Source organism: Meles meles, chromosome 3, assembly GCF_922984935.1.
Source record: "Meles meles chromosome 3, mMelMel3.1 paternal haplotype, whole genome shotgun sequence".
NCBI lineage: Eukaryota > Metazoa > Chordata > Mammalia > Carnivora > Mustelidae > Meles > Meles meles.
In genome coordinates, this window is record NC_060068.1 from 32,257,245 (window position 1) to 32,275,292 (window position 18,048).

General features: G+C 50.9%; 2 protein-coding genes and 4 non-coding genes across 14 annotated transcripts; 1 reads left to right on the forward strand and 5 right to left on the reverse strand.

Moving 5' to 3' along the window:
• Window positions 1–354: 354 nt before the first annotated feature.
• On the forward strand, window positions 355–12,573 carry TRIM41 (tripartite motif containing 41). Of its 9 annotated transcripts, none has more exons than XM_045999976.1 (8): window positions 361–3,724; window positions 7,468–7,563; window positions 9,309–9,572; window positions 10,138–10,160; window positions 10,360–10,487; window positions 10,974–11,149; window positions 11,725–11,788; window positions 12,240–12,573. In XM_045999976.1, exons 1-8 carry the CDS (start codon window positions 2,915–2,917, stop codon window positions 12,359–12,361), a joined length of 1,683 nt encoding a protein of 560 aa, XP_045855932.1. In that variant the 5' UTR covers window positions 361–2,914; the 3' UTR covers window positions 12,362–12,573. The 9 variants fall into 9 exon arrangements, 7 of the variants coding, with proteins under 7 accessions (XP_045855934.1, XP_045855932.1, XP_045855931.1 ...); XR_006817731.1 differs by having other exon boundaries at window positions 373–3,724; window positions 10,974–11,399; window positions 12,240–12,311; XM_045999977.1 differs by having other exon boundaries at window positions 375–3,724; window positions 9,342–9,572.
• On the reverse strand, window positions 520–592 carry TRNAK-CUU. The gene has a single exon. It is a non-coding gene; the product is annotated as a tRNA-Lys (tRNA).
• On the reverse strand, window positions 954–1,026 carry TRNAV-CAC. Its single transcript has one exon. It is a non-coding gene; the product is annotated as a tRNA-Val (tRNA).
• Window positions 12,574–13,453: 880 nt separating the features above from the next.
• On the reverse strand, window positions 13,454–17,953 carry RACK1 (receptor for activated C kinase 1). The gene is made up of 8 exons (XM_045999997.1): window positions 17,738–17,953; window positions 16,548–16,719; window positions 15,875–16,022; window positions 15,543–15,638; window positions 15,018–15,128; window positions 14,465–14,605; window positions 13,960–14,070; window positions 13,454–13,560 (listed from the first exon to the last, which is right to left on the reverse strand). Exons 1-8 carry the CDS (start codon window positions 17,844–17,846, stop codon window positions 13,495–13,497), a joined length of 954 nt encoding a protein of 317 aa, XP_045855953.1. The 5' UTR covers window positions 17,847–17,953; the 3' UTR covers window positions 13,454–13,494.
• On the reverse strand, window positions 16,164–16,240 carry LOC123939537. The gene has a single exon (XR_006817904.1). It is a non-coding gene; the product is annotated as a small nucleolar RNA SNORD96 family (small nucleolar RNA).
• On the reverse strand, window positions 17,377–17,444 carry LOC123939544. The gene has a single exon (XR_006817910.1). It is a non-coding gene; the product is annotated as a small nucleolar RNA SNORD95 (small nucleolar RNA).
• Window positions 17,954–18,048: the final 95 nt, after the last annotated feature.

The following is an 18,048-nucleotide window of genomic DNA, read 5'->3' on the forward strand; positions in this document are numbered from 1 at the left end:
CAGATGGACCCTTAAAAAGAGGAATGCCCTGAAAGGAGGGCCTCCCATCGGGAAGGGCACTCTTGTCTCCCCCGAAAAAGACCCCGCGGCACGGCGAGAGCCCGAGAATGCTCAGCTTCTCAGTCACCCAGTAAAGTGGTCGCGAATCGGGCGGCGGTTGGGTCCCCCGCAGCCTCCAGGAGCCGCACCGCACCCTGCGCTCCTCCGACACCGGACTGCCAGTCGGGTCCACAGAAAGGGCCCCATCCGCGTTGATCGTGGGCCGGCGGATTTCAGCGAGCGGAATGGTGGCCCACGGAGCAGGCCCTCGGGTGAAACTTGCCCGCGGGCAGCACCGACCCTATCCTTCCTGCCTAAGCCAGCGGGGGCCCGAGAGCTGGGAGCAGTCTCTTGTTGGGTTACCGTAAGGAGGCTGCCGAGTTCCCGCGCGCCTTGCCAGGGGGGGCCGAGTTCCACTCGCTGCGGGTCTGGAAAGAACTTGCTTCAAAAGTTCTTTTTAACCCTTTTTAAAAGAACCTGCGCCCAACGTGGGGCTCGAACCCACGACCCTGAGATTAAGAGTCTCATGCTCTACCGACTGAGCTAGCCGGGCACATACACTACTATCTTGTCCTATCCCAGAAGACTGAAATGCCCACGCAGGGAACGAGGCAAATATGGAGCACCTACTGTGTGTCCCACCGTCCTCGTGACTAGGGCTGGAGGAGCCGAAGATAAGGCAGCCCCAACCCGGGAGAGGAGGCTCTGCGCACGATTGCGCGGGAAGAGCCAGAGATCAGGTGAGGAGCGAGTCTCGGTTTACGTTGGAGCATTTATGGAGGGCGCGCTCCGCGCTGTCCCGTTTTACTGTCTCCAACAAGAAAAACAGGGAGACATGCACACGTCCTCTCCTCTGCGTGACCCCAGCCCTCCCCTCCTTGGGGCCCGGACAAAGTGACCACAGAACAAAAAGTTGTTTCCGCCCGGTTTCGAACCGGGGACCTTTCGCGTGTGAGGCGAACGTGATAACCACTACACTACGGAAACCGATACCAATGAAGGTTGGCAAACACCTCCCTGAAGCTGCACAGTGTTGGGCGTGACCGGCTTAGGCAAAGCCGGGGCTCCGAGCGGCAGGCGTTGCCTGCGCCGGCGGCCGAGCTGTGTTCAGGGCTCGCGGCCACACTTCTCCGCGCACGGCCTCGTCTAGTTGCTCACCCACAGCACTGCTGGTTCGGCCGTGTTCGGCCATCCTTCTAAGGAAGCGGGCGTCCTCCGGGCGCGTCCCCACGGGCGGCAAAGCGCCTCCAGGACCGGGTGAGTAGCGCGCGCGCCCAGTCCCGGCATCCCGCGGCGGCCGGCACTCCCCAGGAAGTCGGCCCGCGAAGGACGCTCCTGTCACTGCCCCTGCAGGCTTCCCTGTCTTGTTTCATTAAAGGAGAAATTCCTCAGAAGCCTCGGGTATTGTTTCGGTCGCCCCAAAGATCTGTTTCACGGAGACGCCCACCGTCCCAAAGCGACACCTTTAGTCACACAGTCCCGCAGTCTGGACGGGAGCCTCTCGGACCAAATGAGCGCCGCAAACCCGGTTTGACGCCCTGCTCTCGGGCTGGGCCGCGCGCGCACACACCTCGAGGCGGTGTGGGCACGGGGCGTGCGTGTCGCCCAGCGCCGAGCTTCATCGAATGAACCGACGGCCCCGAACTCACCCACCGTGTGCTCAGCAACCTGCTAACCGCTTTGAAACGACGGTGACTCTAATTTCACAAAACCCTCTGACACGGACACTTGCCCTTACTTTACGTGAGCAAACGCAGGACGACAAATTTACCAACTACACCCGACACGCCGTCCCGTGTTGCAGACGGTAGCATGTCGCTACACTTCTCAGCACCTCGCTTTCCTCACCTCACAGCACATCCTGAAAAGGATTCCCTTCCTACAGCTAAAGAGTGTTCCACTGTGTGAATGTTCCTGTCATGATTTCGCTCCTCCTCTACGGAGAAGCAGTTGGACGACTCGTCTGAACCGTACGGCAGCGAGCGCCCGGCAGTTCCTCAAACGCGTGTGGAAACGCCCACTGTGCTAGGGGAGGATGGGCAAGGACTCCGGGCGGGCCGTCTCGGAGGAACTCTTGAGTTCCCAAACAACCAAGTCCCGGCCTAGAAGGGCCGGAAGTACTTGAGGATGCTCAACGGGACCCGCCCCTCCGCTTCCGGAATCGGCTGTGGGGAGTCCCTGGTGCAGTCCTCCGTGTTCGGTTAGTAGGATGGCGCCGGGCCGACGCGGTCACGGCACCGAGAGCGGACGGCCGCTAAGCGCTTCCGCCGTTCCCCAAAGTTTACCCCCAGTGGCGGGGGATGGGGGAGGCCGGTTCTTCCAGGTCGTCCGCGTTCCCTGCTCCTTCATATTACAGAGACGTCGGCCTCCGTCGTTCTAGCCCTCCCGCCCTGTTCCCGTGTGCCTGCTAGAGCGTCTCCTCGCCGTTTCCTGTCGCCCAGGGGCCCGGGAGGAAAGAAGGGGGCGTAGCGCTACCACGGAGGGAACTCGCGAGCTTAGGAGAATCGCAGCCACCGGAAGTGTTGGAAGGAAGGCCGGAAGTGAGGGGGCGGAGCCAGGAAGTGAGGAGGGGCGGGGGTTTATGAGGAGGCCAAGGGAGCGTTGGGACAGATTTGCACTCAGGGCCACCTGAGGGACTTGGCTGTAGCGCTCAGCTCTGTCCCCTCCACTCGCAGAGACACGGTTGTCGTCTAGGAGTAGGGAACTCTGTGTGGAGGGGTGGGTTGTCGGGAGGACCTTCCTCTGTCTGCGCTTGAGGCAAGGTGTGGAGAGGCGGGGTGGGGGTGGGGCCGGGTCGTCAGGGCGTCTGAGAGGGAAGACCCCCGCCCCCCGCCCCCCCCCACCGTCCATCTACACTGGCTGGCTGGACACTAAGATGGCTGCCGTTGCCATGGCACCCAACCCTGTGCAGACCCTTCAGGAGGAGGCGGTGTGCGCCATCTGCCTCGATTACTTCACGGACCCCGTGTCCATCGGCTGCGGGCACAACTTCTGCCGAGTGTGTGTAACCCAGTTGTGGGGAGGGGAGGATGAGGAGGACAGAGACGAGTTGGACCGGGAGGAGGAAGAGGAGGACGGAGAGGAGGAGGAAGTGGAGGCTGTGGGGGCCGGAGGGGGGTGGGACACCCCCATGCGGGATGAAGACTATGAGGGCGACATGGAGGAAGAGGTCGAGGAGGAAGAGGAGGGTGTGTTCTGGACCAGTGGCATGGGAGGGTCCAACTGGGACAACATGGACTACGTGTGGGAGGAGGAGGACGAGGAGGAAGATTTGGACTACTACTTGGGGGATATGGAGGAGGACCTGAGAGGGGAGGATGAGGAGGACGAGGAGGAAGTGCTGGAGGAGGACGAGGAAGAGGAGCTAGACCCCGTCACCCCCCTGCCCCCGCCTCCAGCCCCTCGGAGGTGCTTCACCTGCCCCCAGTGCCGAAAGAGCTTTCCCAGGCGGAGTTTCCGCCCCAACCTGCAGCTGGCCAACATGGTCCAGGTGATTCGGCAGATGCACCCAACTCCTGGTCGAGGGAGCCGTGGGAGCGAGCAGGGCATTTGTCCCAAACACCAGGAAGCCCTGAAGCTCTTCTGCGAGGTGGATGAAGAGGCCATCTGTGTGGTGTGCCGTGAATCCAGGAGCCACAAACAGCACAGCGTGGTGCCATTGGAGGAGGTGGTGCAGGAGTATAAGGTGAGAGAAGTAGAGGATGGGAGTTTAGTGGGGGTGGAGAGGAAGTAAGAGGAGCTGGGAAAAGGAAACATGTCCCCTCCTAACCCCAGAACTTCATGCCCCGGTGCACTGATTGTCCTTTTCTTAGCACTTAACTGGTCTCAAGATGGGTTAGACTGATAAGGATCCTGCACACAGACAAAGCAGAACAGTGAAGAAGACCAGGAAGATTGGCTTCCTCAAAAGAAATTGGGCAAAGCCCTGGTGATAATCTATCATTGGGTTGCATCTCTTAGGGAAAGCACTCTTGTTTCCCACTTCCAGTGTCTCTTAAGTGTAGGAGTGCAGGTGACAGGCTCCTCAGGCTTTACCACCAGTCTCATTTTCCTCTGGGTGGTCTTCACTCTGTCCTTGACTCAGACCCCTAGAGTTGGGAAGGACTTGGGGCCCCAAGGAAAAAGAAAGTGCCTTAAGGAGCAGGAATGAAGAAATGATTACTAGTGTCGTACCCAGATACTCTGCACTTGCTGTTTGATGGGTTTCTCACCTACCCCCTGATAGGGCTTGTTTCTCCTTACGGACTTTTGCTGGATCTTCGTCAGTCTAATGTACTGACTAGAACTTACCTTTCCTGAAAATGCAGGGAAAAGGGAGATGCTTCTTAAGTCAGAAGACTGGGCTCTGCACTTGCGAATATTCACTCAGGCATCTCTGAAAGTTGTGGAACTCTAATTTCTCCAGGATTAAAAGTTAATTTTTACTGAACACTTAACTTATGATGTACACCAGGCACTGTACTAAGCACTTTTCATGGACTGTCTCATTTAAAACTCAAAACATTGGTACGTTTGATATAGTTTCTATCCCTATTTTACAGGTTAGGAAACGGATTTAAGTAATATACACAGGGCCACACAGTTACTAGTAAGTGGTGGACTTGGTTATGATCCCCCTCGCCTGTGCTTGCGCCCCTGCATACTGTTAACAGTGTCACGACCATTTAGATGTCTTGTTTGACTTTCTTGACGGGACTTCTTGGAGTCTGATTCTAGTTTGGTTAATACTTTGCACCGTACTTCTGGCATTCAGTCTTTTGGGATATAAGTGAAGATCTGTCTATGAGACAGCCAGCACAAATAGCACTACTTAGTGAAAGCTGGGATGGGTTTGAAATAGTGGGTCCAGAAGGAAGAGAGGGTAGCTCCCATGGGCGGAACTTTTTTGTGTTAACAGTAACCTCATTTAGGTAATCTTATCATTACCCTAATTTTAGAGTAACCAGTCTAGAACTTCTCAGCTATGAGTAGTACAGCTAAGACAAACCTAACATCCTTTCATGACAGGTAACTGTTCCTTCCACGCAGTGATTGTCCCAGTTACTGGGGGAGTTTTCAAAAGTACAGTGGGCCCTACCACTGGAGATTCTGAGTCAGAGACAGGGAGAATATCAGAATATCTTTAAGAAAGCCCAGTGTAGCTTGGGAATTGCTGCATTGGTAACATCACCTGTTTTTTAAACCCTGCATTATTGGGGAAAGTTGTGATCTCCTTTTGTCCTCTTTTACCTCTCTTTTTTTGGGGGGGGCGGGGCTCCTAGTTAACCATACACATCATTGGACTGTCAGTTTGTTAACTGAATCTTGGGGTGGACTGTTCATGGGTGTTCCACCCCTTCTCCACCCTCCTCCTACAGGACTCTTCTGAAGAGCTTCTGAAACTGGATTTTAATTTGTGTTAGCCGCATCTGTTGTATGCCAGCCCAGTAGGTCTCCGCAGTTTGAGGAGGCCATATAATCTGCCATTAACTGATCAGCAAATGTAAATACATAAGTTTTATTATATAGAACTAAATTGAGTGATTCCTTTTCTAACTTCCAGGCTACGTTATGGGCAGATAGTTAATCCTTTTCAAATATGTACATTAACTAGCACTAGCTTGAAACAGTGTTGTTTTGTAGAAGTATTTCTTTATTGAATAGGTAATAATACACATGATGTTTAAATAAAGCTCCTAAAAAGTTGAAAGCCCTTGATAATTTTTCTTAAATAGTACTCTGTTTAGATTTGTGCTTATGAATTTTTTGTTAATTTTCCAGTATTTAGGAAAAATATTAAATGAGAAATTTAAGCATCATAAATTCTGAATAGAGATGGAGAGTTTCTACTAGAAAGTAGTATGAAAATACAATTTTTTGTAGTTGATGCTACTTTCATGTTAGTGATTGCTTGTAATATTTTTAATGTAGTTTTTTTCTACAACCACTTATCCTGTGCAACAACTGCCTTTTGTACTCTGGGTCAGTAACCTCTTTAGTTCAAGGGTCATTATCAGGTTGTCATTGGCAGCTTAGACATAGGTAGAGAATACTAGATAACAGTTACTGATCTTTGGTACATGCCAGACTGTGTGAAGCATACTGTCCATTAGGTAGGTTCTGTTATTACCAATTCCCATATAAGGTGAGGAAACTTGAAGTGTAGCCTGCATCAGGTCACTTGGATACATTCAGGTTTAGATTGGAGTCTAGACTTAAGCTCTTCTGCCCTGTACTGCCTCTCAAGGAAAGGAGAGAGAAAGGCAGAAGTAGTAGGAGACATTGAAAAGGGAAGAGGGGCGCCTGGGTGGCTCAGCGGTTTAAGCCTCTGCCTTCGGCTCAGGTCATGATCTCTGGGTCCTGGGATCGAGCCCCGCATCGGGCTCTCTGCTCAGTGGGGAGCCTGTTTCTCCCTCTCTCTCTCCCTCTCTCTCTGCCTGTCTCTCTGCCTACTGTGACCTCTCTCTGTCAAATAAATAAATATTAAAAGAAAAGGGAAGAAAACAGGTTGGGCCCATCTCTGGTCTCTAACAGTCTTTTAAAGAAAAAGATTCTGTTACAAGTGATTGGAACATAGAGCTCAATGCATATTGGCTGTGAAGATTAAAACCATAGTTTGTTTTTCATCTAGTAAGTGAGTGGGAGAGAAATGGACAGAGAGGCATAGAAATCATGTGGGCCCCCTGCCCCCAGGAGCCCTGTGTCTTGGGGGAAGCATACTTAAAAATCATTACAGTGCCTCAGAAGTATTATAAAGGTTATATTCATGTTCCTTGGGGTGACAGGAAGTGGGGGCAGGGAGGATCTGGACCATGGTCAGGTAGCTGGGTTTTAAAGGAAAAATGCCTTGGGTCAAATGGAGAAAGGCAATCCCAGGTAGAGGGAGCAGCATGGATAAAGATATGGAATTACATTCAGGAAAAGACAGGTAGTTTTATGTGGCTAAAACTGATTGTCTGTATTAGAAAGGGTTAAGTATAGGAGAGGAGGCCTCATATTTTGCAAATGGTGGAGAACCACTGAAGGATCTTTAGGACAGGAACAAAATTGTCAGAGAAGTTTTTAAGATGAAAGTTACAAGGAAGATTGCTAATGAGGGGGAAGGGACCATAGTCAGGAACATCATACAGGAGGACTTCATGTGATGAGGGCATCAAGCCAGGTCCACCCCAACTCTGAGTATGGAGCTCTGTAGTCCTCAGGATCCTACTTTTAGAGAACCTGGGGTTCTGTACATGGCTTCTGTACATGGGTACAGGCAGAGTATTGGAGGCATTTGTCATCTGAAGAGAAGAAAGGGGAGGAAGGGAGTATGATGCTTATTTGATACCTGTGGTGGGGATCAGGCTTTGGGCCCCAGTGCACTACAGGGAGGATGGGGCAGATGGGCACTGAAAGCAGGTGTCTCTCCCATCCCAGGCCTCTAACCTTCCTTTCCCATTCCCTCAGGCCAAACTGCAGGGGCACGTGGAACCACTGAGGAAGCACCTAGAGGCTGTGCAGAAGATGAAGGCCAAGGAGGAGAGGCGGGTGACAGAGCTGAAGGTGGGTGAATGTCCTTGATAGGGCTGACTGGCTCTGTAATCAGGGCAGGGAAGATGAGCTGCCTACGCTCAAAAGTGGTGACTAGATTCCCTGAAGAGGGGCAGCCGAGGCCTGGGAGAGAAGTAGACACATTCTCAGGATCTGGAGAGAGAGGGGCTTTGTATGGTTGAGAGCGTGTTTGTTCCTAGGTTCCAAAATGGAGTGGTAGCAGGCCTGGTGAGGAGAGGTTGGGTCCCTGGCCCAGGGCTGCAAAGCAGGCTTACCACCCAGACACCTCGCTCCAGGCCCAGTCCCCACACCACACCAGATAGCACAGAGGGCAGAAGTGAGCAAGGAAAATCCATGTAACAGCCATCAGAGAAGTTCCCAGTTCTTGGGAACTGTACAGTTCCCAGGACAGATGGCAGAGCAGCCCTGAGCAGGAGACGGGGGGACCAGGGTGCTTAATGGAGGATAGGAATTTGTGACTGTTAGCATGGCAGGGACTGAGTCTTTTCTAGTCCAGTGTTTCTTAGCTGTTTCTCATGATTGACCACCCCTCCCCAAAGAGTATTTTTAGATATTTTTTCCCCTAATATCAAGCCCTCACCCCCAACTCTGTACCTGTTTTTATAAGGTCAGCAAGCACTGAGAATGGCTTGGCACTGAGCTTTAGAGACCAAGCCTCTTCCCTCATATCTCCCGTTCCTACTGCCCTGGCCAGTGAGGGGTCTTGCCACTTCCCAGGGCTTGGGCTTATTTTTTGCACCTGCATATTAGGAACTGTGCTGCTGGCAACTGCCAGGGACCAAGTGGTGGAATCTGAGTCTGGGAGTCACGGACTCCTCTTGCCTCTAGTCAGATACTCAGATTGTGACTTCTAGGGTCCTGGCTTACAGAGAAATAATGTCAGGATCTGAGTGTCTGGGACAGAGGGTGAAACTGACTTCCTTCACTCACTTGGTCAGTCAGAACTTCCTTTCACCTCTCTGGCCTGCTATACTATGTCCCAAGAATGTCTCTAGCTGATGGGTGGAAAGCATGCCCTTATCTGGGAGTCCCCAGCCCAGGCAAATGGGATGAGAGTGAGAAGAAGTTTTCTGTCATTGCATTTAGAAGTACCTATACCAGGATGTCCATGATTTTGCCTCTTGGCTGTTAAAATGTAAAATATTATTTGGCTGTTTATAGGAAACGTTCGCTAGACTCCTGATCTAGAAGGATTAGGTGACTTTTCTCAGGTCATTAGTGGTATAGTCAAGATCTTAACTTGACATCTTGATTCCTGAATTTTTTATTCATTCATTTCAAAAAGTTCTTACTAAGTACCTACTTTGTGGTTGGTGCTCTTCCAGGGTCTGAGGACCTTGTGGTAAACAGAGATTATGCAGTGGTGGAAAAGGATGTTAAAAGATACTTCAATGTAAACATAACATTTTAAATTAAGATTAATGCCATGATATACAATGATACTTATGGGGGTGGTCCTTATTTAGATCTGGAGGGGAGGGAAGGCTTCTCTCTAGGAATATCTTTAAGCTTAGACCAGAAGGATGAATGAAGTTAGTTAGCCAGGGTGGAGATAAGTTGCAGAGAGAAATTGTTGAGTTTGAGACCAGTGTGCTGGGGGTGTGGGAGTGGTGCCCGGTTAGTCTGGAGGTGGGGAAGGGGACAGGGGCCTCTTTCCATTTGGGATGTAGGGCTCCGTTACCTTGGTTGAGGGGCAGCAGTTGCAAAATTGGAAGTTTATGTTTCTGTGTGTTGAGGTGGTATCCACCATCCCCTTTGCATCATCCCAGAGCCAGATGAAGTCAGAGCTGGCAGCTGTGGCCTCGGAGTTCGGGCGGCTGACACGGTTTCTGGCTGAAGAGCAGGCAGGGTTGGAGCGGCGCCTCCGAGAGATGCATGAAGCCCAGCTAGGGCGTGCAGGAGCAGCAGCCAGCCGCCTGGCAGAGCAGGCTGCCCAGCTGAGCCGCCTGCTGGCTGAGGCCCAGGAGCGGAGCCAGCAGGGGGGCCTGCGACTGCTCCAGGTGAGCAGTGTCCCCTTCCTTATCACCCCCTCTCCCCAAAATCCCTATTTGCTCTGTCAGGCAGTGCTTACCAAACGTCTGTTTAGAACTGCCTCTCTCCTCATTGAGAGGACCCCACAATGATTTAACCTAAGAACAAAAGGTTTTTTGAGGCTGGGGACAGAGTTAAAGCCAAATGTGGTGTGCGTGTGATTATACCCAGTGAAAAGAAAGAAGATTCAATTGTAGAATGAGGGTTTTAAAGGAGAGTTGAGGAAAGAATTTTTGACAGAGATATCCTGAAAAAGATTCACAAGTCATGTTGTGCAAATTCTTTTACTGGGGTTGAAAATTCTGTTACTGGTCTCGTAATAGATTGAGATGAATTAGGAGTGCTGAGGCATAGGGATGATTGAGATAGACATACGCTTATTGAGGGCCTTCAGGGTGCTTTTTCTTACTCCCTGTTCAAGTTCAGTCCTTTCTCTGGCTGGAATCAGATTGGGAGAAAGGAGCTGTCTCTGTGCAGCTGACTCTCTCTTTGTCTCTTTTTCCCTCTCCCTCTTTTTGTTTCTGTTATTCCCAGGACATCAAGGAGACTTTCAATAGGTGTGTTGCCACCCTTTTCCTCTGTGACCCAGTGGCATCTGGTTCCCCATCCCTACCTCTCTTGGATATCCCGCTCCTTTCCTTCCTTCCCCAGGACCCGAGTTTCTGCCTCCTGGACCCTCCTCTCCTTCCCCTCAGCTTTTGCTCTTCCCTCTGGGAATATCATGGTCCCACCCCCTGCCCGGTCCCCTTCCTCCAGGTGTGAAGAGGTACAGCTGCAGCCCCCAGAGGTCTGGTCCCCTGACCCGTGTCAACCCCATAGCCATGACTTCTTGACAGATGCCATCGTGAGGAAAATGAGCCGGATGTTCTGTCAGGCTGCCCGAGGTAGGGAGGTCACTTCTATGACCTTCCTTTGCCTTTCCCTTTTCAAACCTGAGACTGGGTTCTGATTGGGTTCTGAGTGGGGGGGAAGATTGGGGCCCCAGGCGGGGGGGAGATTGGGGCTGAAGTGGAGCAGGATACAGGTAGGCTGCTTGGAGCCTCAAGCCAAGAGTAGCTTTTATCCTAGACCAGGTAGGTGGTGGTGGTGGGGGAGGAGGGGTGGGTAGCAAGAAGAGCCAGGGCCAGAGGTTAGACCCGTCCAGTGTCCTGGAAACAAGAAGTGGAGGCCATAGAAACTCAAGTCTGGCTTTTAGGATGGGGTGGGGTGAGGACACCTGGAAGCTTGGGAGGGAGGGAGGCAAGGGGTGGACAGCAGGAAGGGCTGAATCTTAGAGTTGGCTACTGATGGGGAAAAAGTTGTTCTTTTGTTCAGTCGTTCTGGCGTATTTGTCCTCCTCCCCCTCAACCCTCCCCCCCCCCCGCCCCAAGTGGACCTGACGCTGGACCCTGACACAGCTCACCCGGCTCTGATGCTGTCCCCTGACCGCCGGGGGGTCCGCCTGGCAGAGCGGCGGCAGGAGGTTGCTGACCATTCCAAGCGCTTCTCAGCCGACTGCTGCGTATTGGGGGCCCAAGGCTTCCGCTCTGGCCGGCACTACTGGGAGGTAGAGGTGGGCGGGCGGCGGGGCTGGGCGGTGGGCGCTGCCCGTGAATCGACCCATCATAAGGAGAAGGTGGGCTCTGGGGGGTCCTCTGTGGGCAGCGGGGATGCCAGCTCCTCACGCCATCACCATCGCCGCCGCCGGCTCCACCTACCCCAACAGCCCCTGCTCCAGAGGGAAGTGTGGTGTGTGGGCACCAACGGGAAACGCTACCAGGCACAGAGCTCAACGGAGCAGACACTGCTGAGCCCAAGTGAGAAACCACGGCGCTTTGGCGTGTACCTGGACTATGAGGCTGGGCGCCTGGGCTTCTACAATGCGGAGACTCTAGCCCACGTGCATACATTCTCAGCTGCTTTCCTGGGCGAGCGTGTCTTCCCTTTCTTTCGGGTGCTCTCCAAGGGCACCCGTATCAAGCTCTGTCCTTGATTAGCCTGCCACCCGCAGGGGCCCCTCTGGTTAGCACTTGGGGGGCGGGTGGTGGTGGAGGGTAGCCCTTAAGTTTGGGGGCCCAAAGGCTCCTTCCACTGTTTGTTGCTTTCTGCTCCCCTTTGACCCAGGCCCGCTTCTCCCTCTAGGAGCCTAAAGAACCCTCCTGGCCTGCAGCTCAGCCTTCTCTCACCTGCAATGTCTGTCCAACAGGTCTGCATGGGTCCCTGATGAGAACAGCTGCCTGGTTTTCCTCCCTCTATCCACCCAGTGGTCTGAGTTTGAGTAGGGAATGAGGGGAGATCTAACTCCATTACTTAACTTCCCTTTCCCTGCCCCTGCTCTTCTACCTTGTCAGTTCCCAGGCTGGGGGTACTTGGACAAGACACAGGTCTGCTCCCATTCCATTTTCTGATGCAAATTTTAGCTAAGGGATTTGGAAGCTTTTTTTGGGGAGGCAGGTTGGGTGAAAGGGTAGAGCTGGGTAATAAACGTCTACTCTCCAGGGGAAGTAGGAGGGATTCTGAACTCCTTCCATCCCCAATTTCTACCTCCATAGACTGGCCAGAATTTAGCTTGAGAGCTCTGGAATGGTTGACATGATTGAAACTATATACCATTGTATCACCCAATAAATTATTTTCTCCCCCTTCCTTTTTTCCAGCACTCAAACTAGGAGTAAAGCTCACCCCACCCAACCCCTTCAGGTCTTTTCACTGCCAGGCTCCTTTCCCCTTTGCTCAGTGGAGTTCCTTGTGTCAGTTTCCAGCCTCTTCATGTCTTTAGTTCTCTCCATTTGGTGAGCCCTGACCAGGAGCCTGGGGACAGGGGTTTGGATCCCCAGAAGAGCCTTGGGTATAATCTATTTTTCTAGAAACCCCTTGCCTTCTGTCACTTGTCAGCTTTTGTCCTCTACTTTGATGGCAGAGGTCAATTTATGTTCCTGGGGAAAAGGGAAGATGGGTTGTGTTGTGGAAATAAAAAGTTTATTTGCTTCTTTTGTGAAGTCCTTTCCTTTAAGATGAGCAAAACCAAGATGAGACAGTCTCCATAGTAAGCCAGTTCTTCTGTGATGCCAAACAACTGAGGACTGATTATACCTGTGATAACCTGCCTTTTGCACTGGTCACCCCTTTCCCAGGTGTGATCTTATTCCCAGATTGTGGTACTCATCCCCCAGTCCCATTTGAATGACCTACAGGTTATTTTAAACTGAAACTCTTTTTAGGATGTACTTGAGATTGTTTCCTGCTTTATGTAGATCGCTGCTTTAAGGCTTTAAAGACTACGGTTTTTCCAAGAATCTTCACATTTTCATAATCTGTGTCATTTTATCTAGTTGAAATACCATAAAAGCTGGAGAGATCTCATTACCATTATGAGTTGATAGGAAAAGAAATGGAAAATCTGTACAGGCTACATCAACATGTTCCATGTTACTCTTCCACCATTTGAGAAAAAAGCTTGCTGTGACTCTATTTACAAATACCTGCAGACCACTCTACAATTTTTAATGTCCAACAACGGAAGGAGTAAAAAGTAATGATTAAGCAGCAGTTCTTCTCATGAAAGTTGTTTCATCATAGATGAAGGATTCAAAAATCTCCAACAAAAAGACCCAACCTGACTGCCTACCCTAACCTGAGGCATTTCAGAGTATCTTCTTTTATAATACTGCTTTGAGCAATGACAAAATGCTTATTTGTTCCACTATTTCTTACGTGTTAGAAGCTAGAACTGAGGTTTTACTAATGCTGAAGAACATTTTCTCCAGACTTAAGGGAGGCCTAGAGGTTATATCCCTGACACAGGATATTGTGATAACAGCGTAGCATTACAAAGTAGTTTTGCTTATCAGAAAAACACACTTTCCAGAAGTCAGAAAACCAATGTTTTATTCCTAAAGCTCTGCCGTATTTCTAACGGGTGCCAATGGTCACCTGCCACACACGCACCAGGTTGTCCGTGTAGCCAGCAAACAGAGTCTGCAAGGGAGAAAGGATAGCAACAGGTCATGTCAAAGCCACAGAACTCTACATTTCTAATAAGGATGGCCTTTCTTTTAAGATTCCTAGTCTTCTAACCACCAGGGTTGTAGGTAGTATGTATTCTAGAGAAGGCAATGGCTGGTATTAAGGAGTCATACTTCTGTAAAATGGTTAAGTCATCTAAGGTGTTAACGGAAGGCAGGTAATCACTGACTGCTAGATCAATTTACCTTGCAATGTGGGAACACGTACTCTATTCACTGACACAGCTAATCTGGTCCTCCCAAATCACCCTGGCAAATTTCGTCATTTTAACTTTATGTCAAAGATACACCAAGGACATAAAGGGAGAGAGAAACGGTAGAAGCCAGGTCACTTAGGGAGAGACCTACTTACCTGACCATCAGCAGACCAGGCCAGAGAGGTACACTGAGGTGGCTCTGCCTTGCTGCTGGTACTGATAACTTCTTGCTTTAGTTCATCTACAATGATCTTGCCTTCCAAGTCCTGAGGAAGAGTAAAAAATCCAGATAAGGACAGACGCTACTACAGGCATCTCTGGGTGCAGGGCAGGGGGAAAGAGGCTGAGGATGTTGCTGAACAGCCTAAAAATGCACAGGACTGCCTCTCTTCCTCCCCTCCAGAACAACCTAGACCAACATGTCATTTATGCTGAGACTGAGTAAGCTATAATTTGCCATCCCCTTTAGCAGGCAAGTATCTGCCACCACTGTAAATTCCAATCATGGGAAGCTGTGAACTTGTTCTTCCTGGATCTCCACTGATAGCCCCACGGTTCAAGAAGCTTGAATCCCATCCGTGACAGATCAGGAACTCACAATACTGCTAGGGTTCAGAGAATACAGCGAGGTGCTCAGCCTTAACTGTAGCCCACACTCACCCAGATCTTGATGCTGGGGCCCGTGGCAGCACAGAGCCAGTATCGGTTAGGACTGAAGCACAGGGCATTGATGATGTCCCCACCATCGAGTGTATAGAGGTGCTTGCCTTCGTTGAGATCCCACAGCATGGCCTGGCCATCCTGGAAGGGAAGGGAGTGACCAAAGCAGTATGCAACCTATTCCAGATGTTAATGGTCACAAAATTCCGTCCCTTCCCCCAACAAATGTCCCCAAAGCTAATGATTCAAATACCAGTATTTACCTGGGTGCCTTTCCTTTAATCCAGGAAACCCCACCAACCCTGCAACATCCTGACAACTTCTAAGTAAATCACTACAATTTGTTCTGAAAACTGAAACCTCCTAATTAATAGCTTTAAGAAATCAGCTTTACTGAAAACAATCTTTTTGCTTCAAAGAGTATACCTCATTTATGTCATTTCTAGAAAGCAATCTTAAGAAATACTTATTCGTGGAATACTATCTCATTATTACAAGTATTCTTTCTAACACACTGTCCCCCAGTGAGTAGTAACTCCCAGTTCCTGAATACCTTCCCTCCAGAAGCGCAGAGGGATCCATCTGGAGAGACAGTTACAGTATTCAGGTAGCCCGTGTGGCCGATGTGATTGGTTTTCAGCTTGCAGTTCGCCAAGTTCCATACCTAGGTTTGGGACATTGGGGGTTAACAGGTGAAGACACTGACTCCACTGGGGTCAGGAGGACTCAAGACAGACAAAAAGGCACCGCACCTTATTTAAAAAAAGAAGGGCTCAAGGACAGGGTGGCCATCTTTCATTCTATCAGTAACAAAAAGTTTCAAAGAATCTGGGTCACCCAAGGACAATTAAGATTAAAAAAGATTAACAAATGTTCTGTGTTGCTTTATGAGGAACTCTGGGCTTAATTAGCTACCTCAGAGCAAGTTATCAAAAACTAATGACCTGTACTTAGAAGACAGCAATAGGAAAAGACAACTGAAGGACAAAGCTTTCAAAGTTAGAGCCTATGACCACCTGGTAGGCAGTGGGAGCACACTGTGGCTGGTAAAGGCCCTACACCCTGGTTCCATGCTCACCTTCACCAGCTTGTCCCAGCCACAGGAGACAATAATGGGATTGCTGCTATTGGGTGAGAATCGGACACAAGATACCCACTCCGAATGGCTTTCATCCTGCAAAGGACAGAAAAGAAATCAGGAGAAACTGTCCTGTCCCTAGGAAACCAGAACCCCACCATGCCCCCTTCCCTCACTTACATGGGAAGTATTCATACCCCCAGAACCCAAACCCTAATATTAACAAAACCCCTTTAGAGTCCAGGCCAGGTTTGAAATCACCAAATACTGCAAAGGTTAAGAAGAGGAGAGAATCTTCAATATGTGCTCTCTGCATGTGCCTTCATGGTTACCTGGACAGTATATTTGCATACACCCAGAGTATTCCACAGCTTGATAGTTTTATCTCGGGAGCCAGAAACAATCTGCCGGTTGTCGGAGGAGAAGGCCACACTCAGCACATCCTTGGTATGTCCTACAAATCTGCGTGTGGTGGTACCCCTGAGGAGGAGAACTTGGTCAGTTTCTAAATGCCACAAACATCCTTCCACATCACAGTTTCCCTGGCCTTGTTCCTGTCTCACTGGGGCTGCCATTAATCACATGATCCTGGACATGGGTCTGATCACAACAGGCCAGAGCATCCCTTCAGAATTGCAGGACATGTCCTCACTCCCACGTGGGGATTGGCTGACAATGTCATCTGTCATCACTGGGATCCTCCATTATGCCTGACTATCCAAAGACTGAGCTCCCAAGCTAACCAGCTTCAAACACTCGCCTACTCCCAACCACAGTGTGTGGCAAAACTGCTCAACCAGCCCACTCCTAACAATTCTGCCTAACTAATTAAAAGTAGCAAGGATGGAAACCTAACAACCCCAACCAGCTTCTCTAGGTACTCTCTTGCCTCACAGTTCCCACAGTGAACCTCACTGTCCCTTGGAAACCACCTCCCAACAGCATCTACCTCATTTCTGCTCAGCTTTTTCCCATTGCCCCGGAGTTAAATGAGCAGCTACTTGCGTTGTGAGATCCCAGAGACGAAGGGTTCCATCCCAGGAGCCGGAGAGGGCAAACTGGCCATCTGAGGAGATGACCACATCACTGACGAAGTGGGAATGACCCCGAAGAGCACGCTGAGGGATGCCATAGTTAGTCTCATCCCTGGTCAGCTTCCACATGATGATGGTCTTATCTAGGGGAGGTTAAGAGAGAAACCCAGTGAGGAATCCCAAAGCCAGTTGCTGATAATCCAGGATCCCTCAAGGTCATTGCTGGACTCAAAATATAACAAATTAAAGACACTCAAGGGCGGAGGAGAATCACAGGCTGAGAGCTGTTATTAGTCAACAGCAAGCGATTGGCTATTCAGAAAGGAGTCAAGTAGAACTAAGTAACGCCACAAAAATTAAACTCAGGGGTGCAGAACTTGAGCAGACTATGGATGCCCTCTTCTAATATTCGGATCAACTCACCATCTCTTTTGAGTCTGCTCTGAGGTCTAAACCACGAACACTGCCACTTGGGTATGGGAAGACGAGCTATGGCAGTCCTACAACTGCTGCCGGGAAGCTGCCTTACACGCTATGGCACTGGTTGCTTTCACTGAAACGTGTTAGGCTCAGCATGCTTTCCAATTAAGCGCCAAACATTATCCTGGCCCCAGACTACTTTCAATAGTGGGCCGGGGGTCAAACAAAAGACAAGAGAAGCTCCAAATGCTGCCAAATTCGGAGAATGAAAAAACCGAGGGCGCGGGGTGGGGGGTGGAAGGCACGGGTCAGCAAGGAGATTGGAGTCACGACGTTCCCCTGGAGTCCATCCACTACCCGCTACGCACAGGGCCGGGCGGAAGCTCAGAAACAGCCTCTGGATCTCAGCACAGGCACTCAGATGGCATGTTGGGGTCATCACCGCCCCGCCCGACCCCGGAGGCTCCTGTGCACGCTCAGCCACACCTGCGAGAAGGTGGGCAAGAAAGAAAACCCAACCCTGCAATCCTCCTGCCAGCCACGAGCTGATAGATCTCCATCTCGGCCAAGTGGGATGTTTCACGGGCTTGTCCCGGCTGAGGCCTGGGGCCGGGTCCGCATACCGCAACCCACACCCGGACCGAGTTTTCCAAGCAGCCAACTCCCGCGCCACTGACAACGCCAGGCGACGCGCGCAACCCCCCTATCCCTCAATCCTCTGCCCCGCACCTTAGCTCGTACCTCGAGAAGCGGACAGTATCATGTCCGGGAACTGGGGAGTCGTGGCGATCTGAGTAACCCAGCCGTTGTGGCCCTTGAGGGTGCCACGAAGTGTCATCTGCTCAGTCATGTTGGCGGCGAGTGCGGGTGTCGCCGAGGCGACAAGGATGGAGCTGGATAGTTCAGAGAGACTAGCAGCACAGCCACTACCGCCGCTGCCCTGCAGAGGAAAAGGGAGAAAGGGCCCCCGCCGGAACCGGAAATACCCTCCCGTTCGAACAAAAATGGCGGCCCCCGTCGTTCACTTCTGCTTAAGATGGCGGCGCCACGTA

What these genes read in the sequence shown, in the direction of transcription:
- TRIM41 (XM_045999971.1), top strand. Translation starts at nt 2,915, where the DNA reads ATGGCTGCCGTTGCCATGGCACCCAACCCTGTGCAGACCCTTCAGGAG. An exon ending in AGGTGGTGCAGGAGTATAAG is followed by an intron (nt 3,725 to 7,467) that starts GTGAGAGAAGTA and finishes CCATTCCCTCAG; the next exon opens with GCCAAACTGCAGGGGCACGT. An exon ending in GGCGGGTGACAGAGCTGAAG is followed by an intron (nt 7,564 to 9,308) that starts GTGGGTGAATGT and finishes CTGTGTGTTGAG; the next exon opens with GTGGTATCCACCATCCCCTT.
- RACK1 (XM_045999997.1), bottom strand. Translation starts at nt 17,846, where the DNA reads ATGACTGAGCAGATGACACTTCGTGGCACCCTCAAGGGCCACAACGGC. An exon ending in GATACTGTCCGCTTCTCGAG is followed by an intron (nt 16,720 to 17,737) that starts GTACGAGCTAAG and finishes AACCTCCCCTAG; the next exon opens with ATAAGACCATCATCATGTGG. An exon ending in TCTGCGCTTCTGGAGGGAAG is followed by an intron (nt 14,606 to 15,017) that starts GTATTCAGGAAC and finishes CTTCCCTTCCAG; the next exon opens with GATGGCCAGGCCATGCTGTG.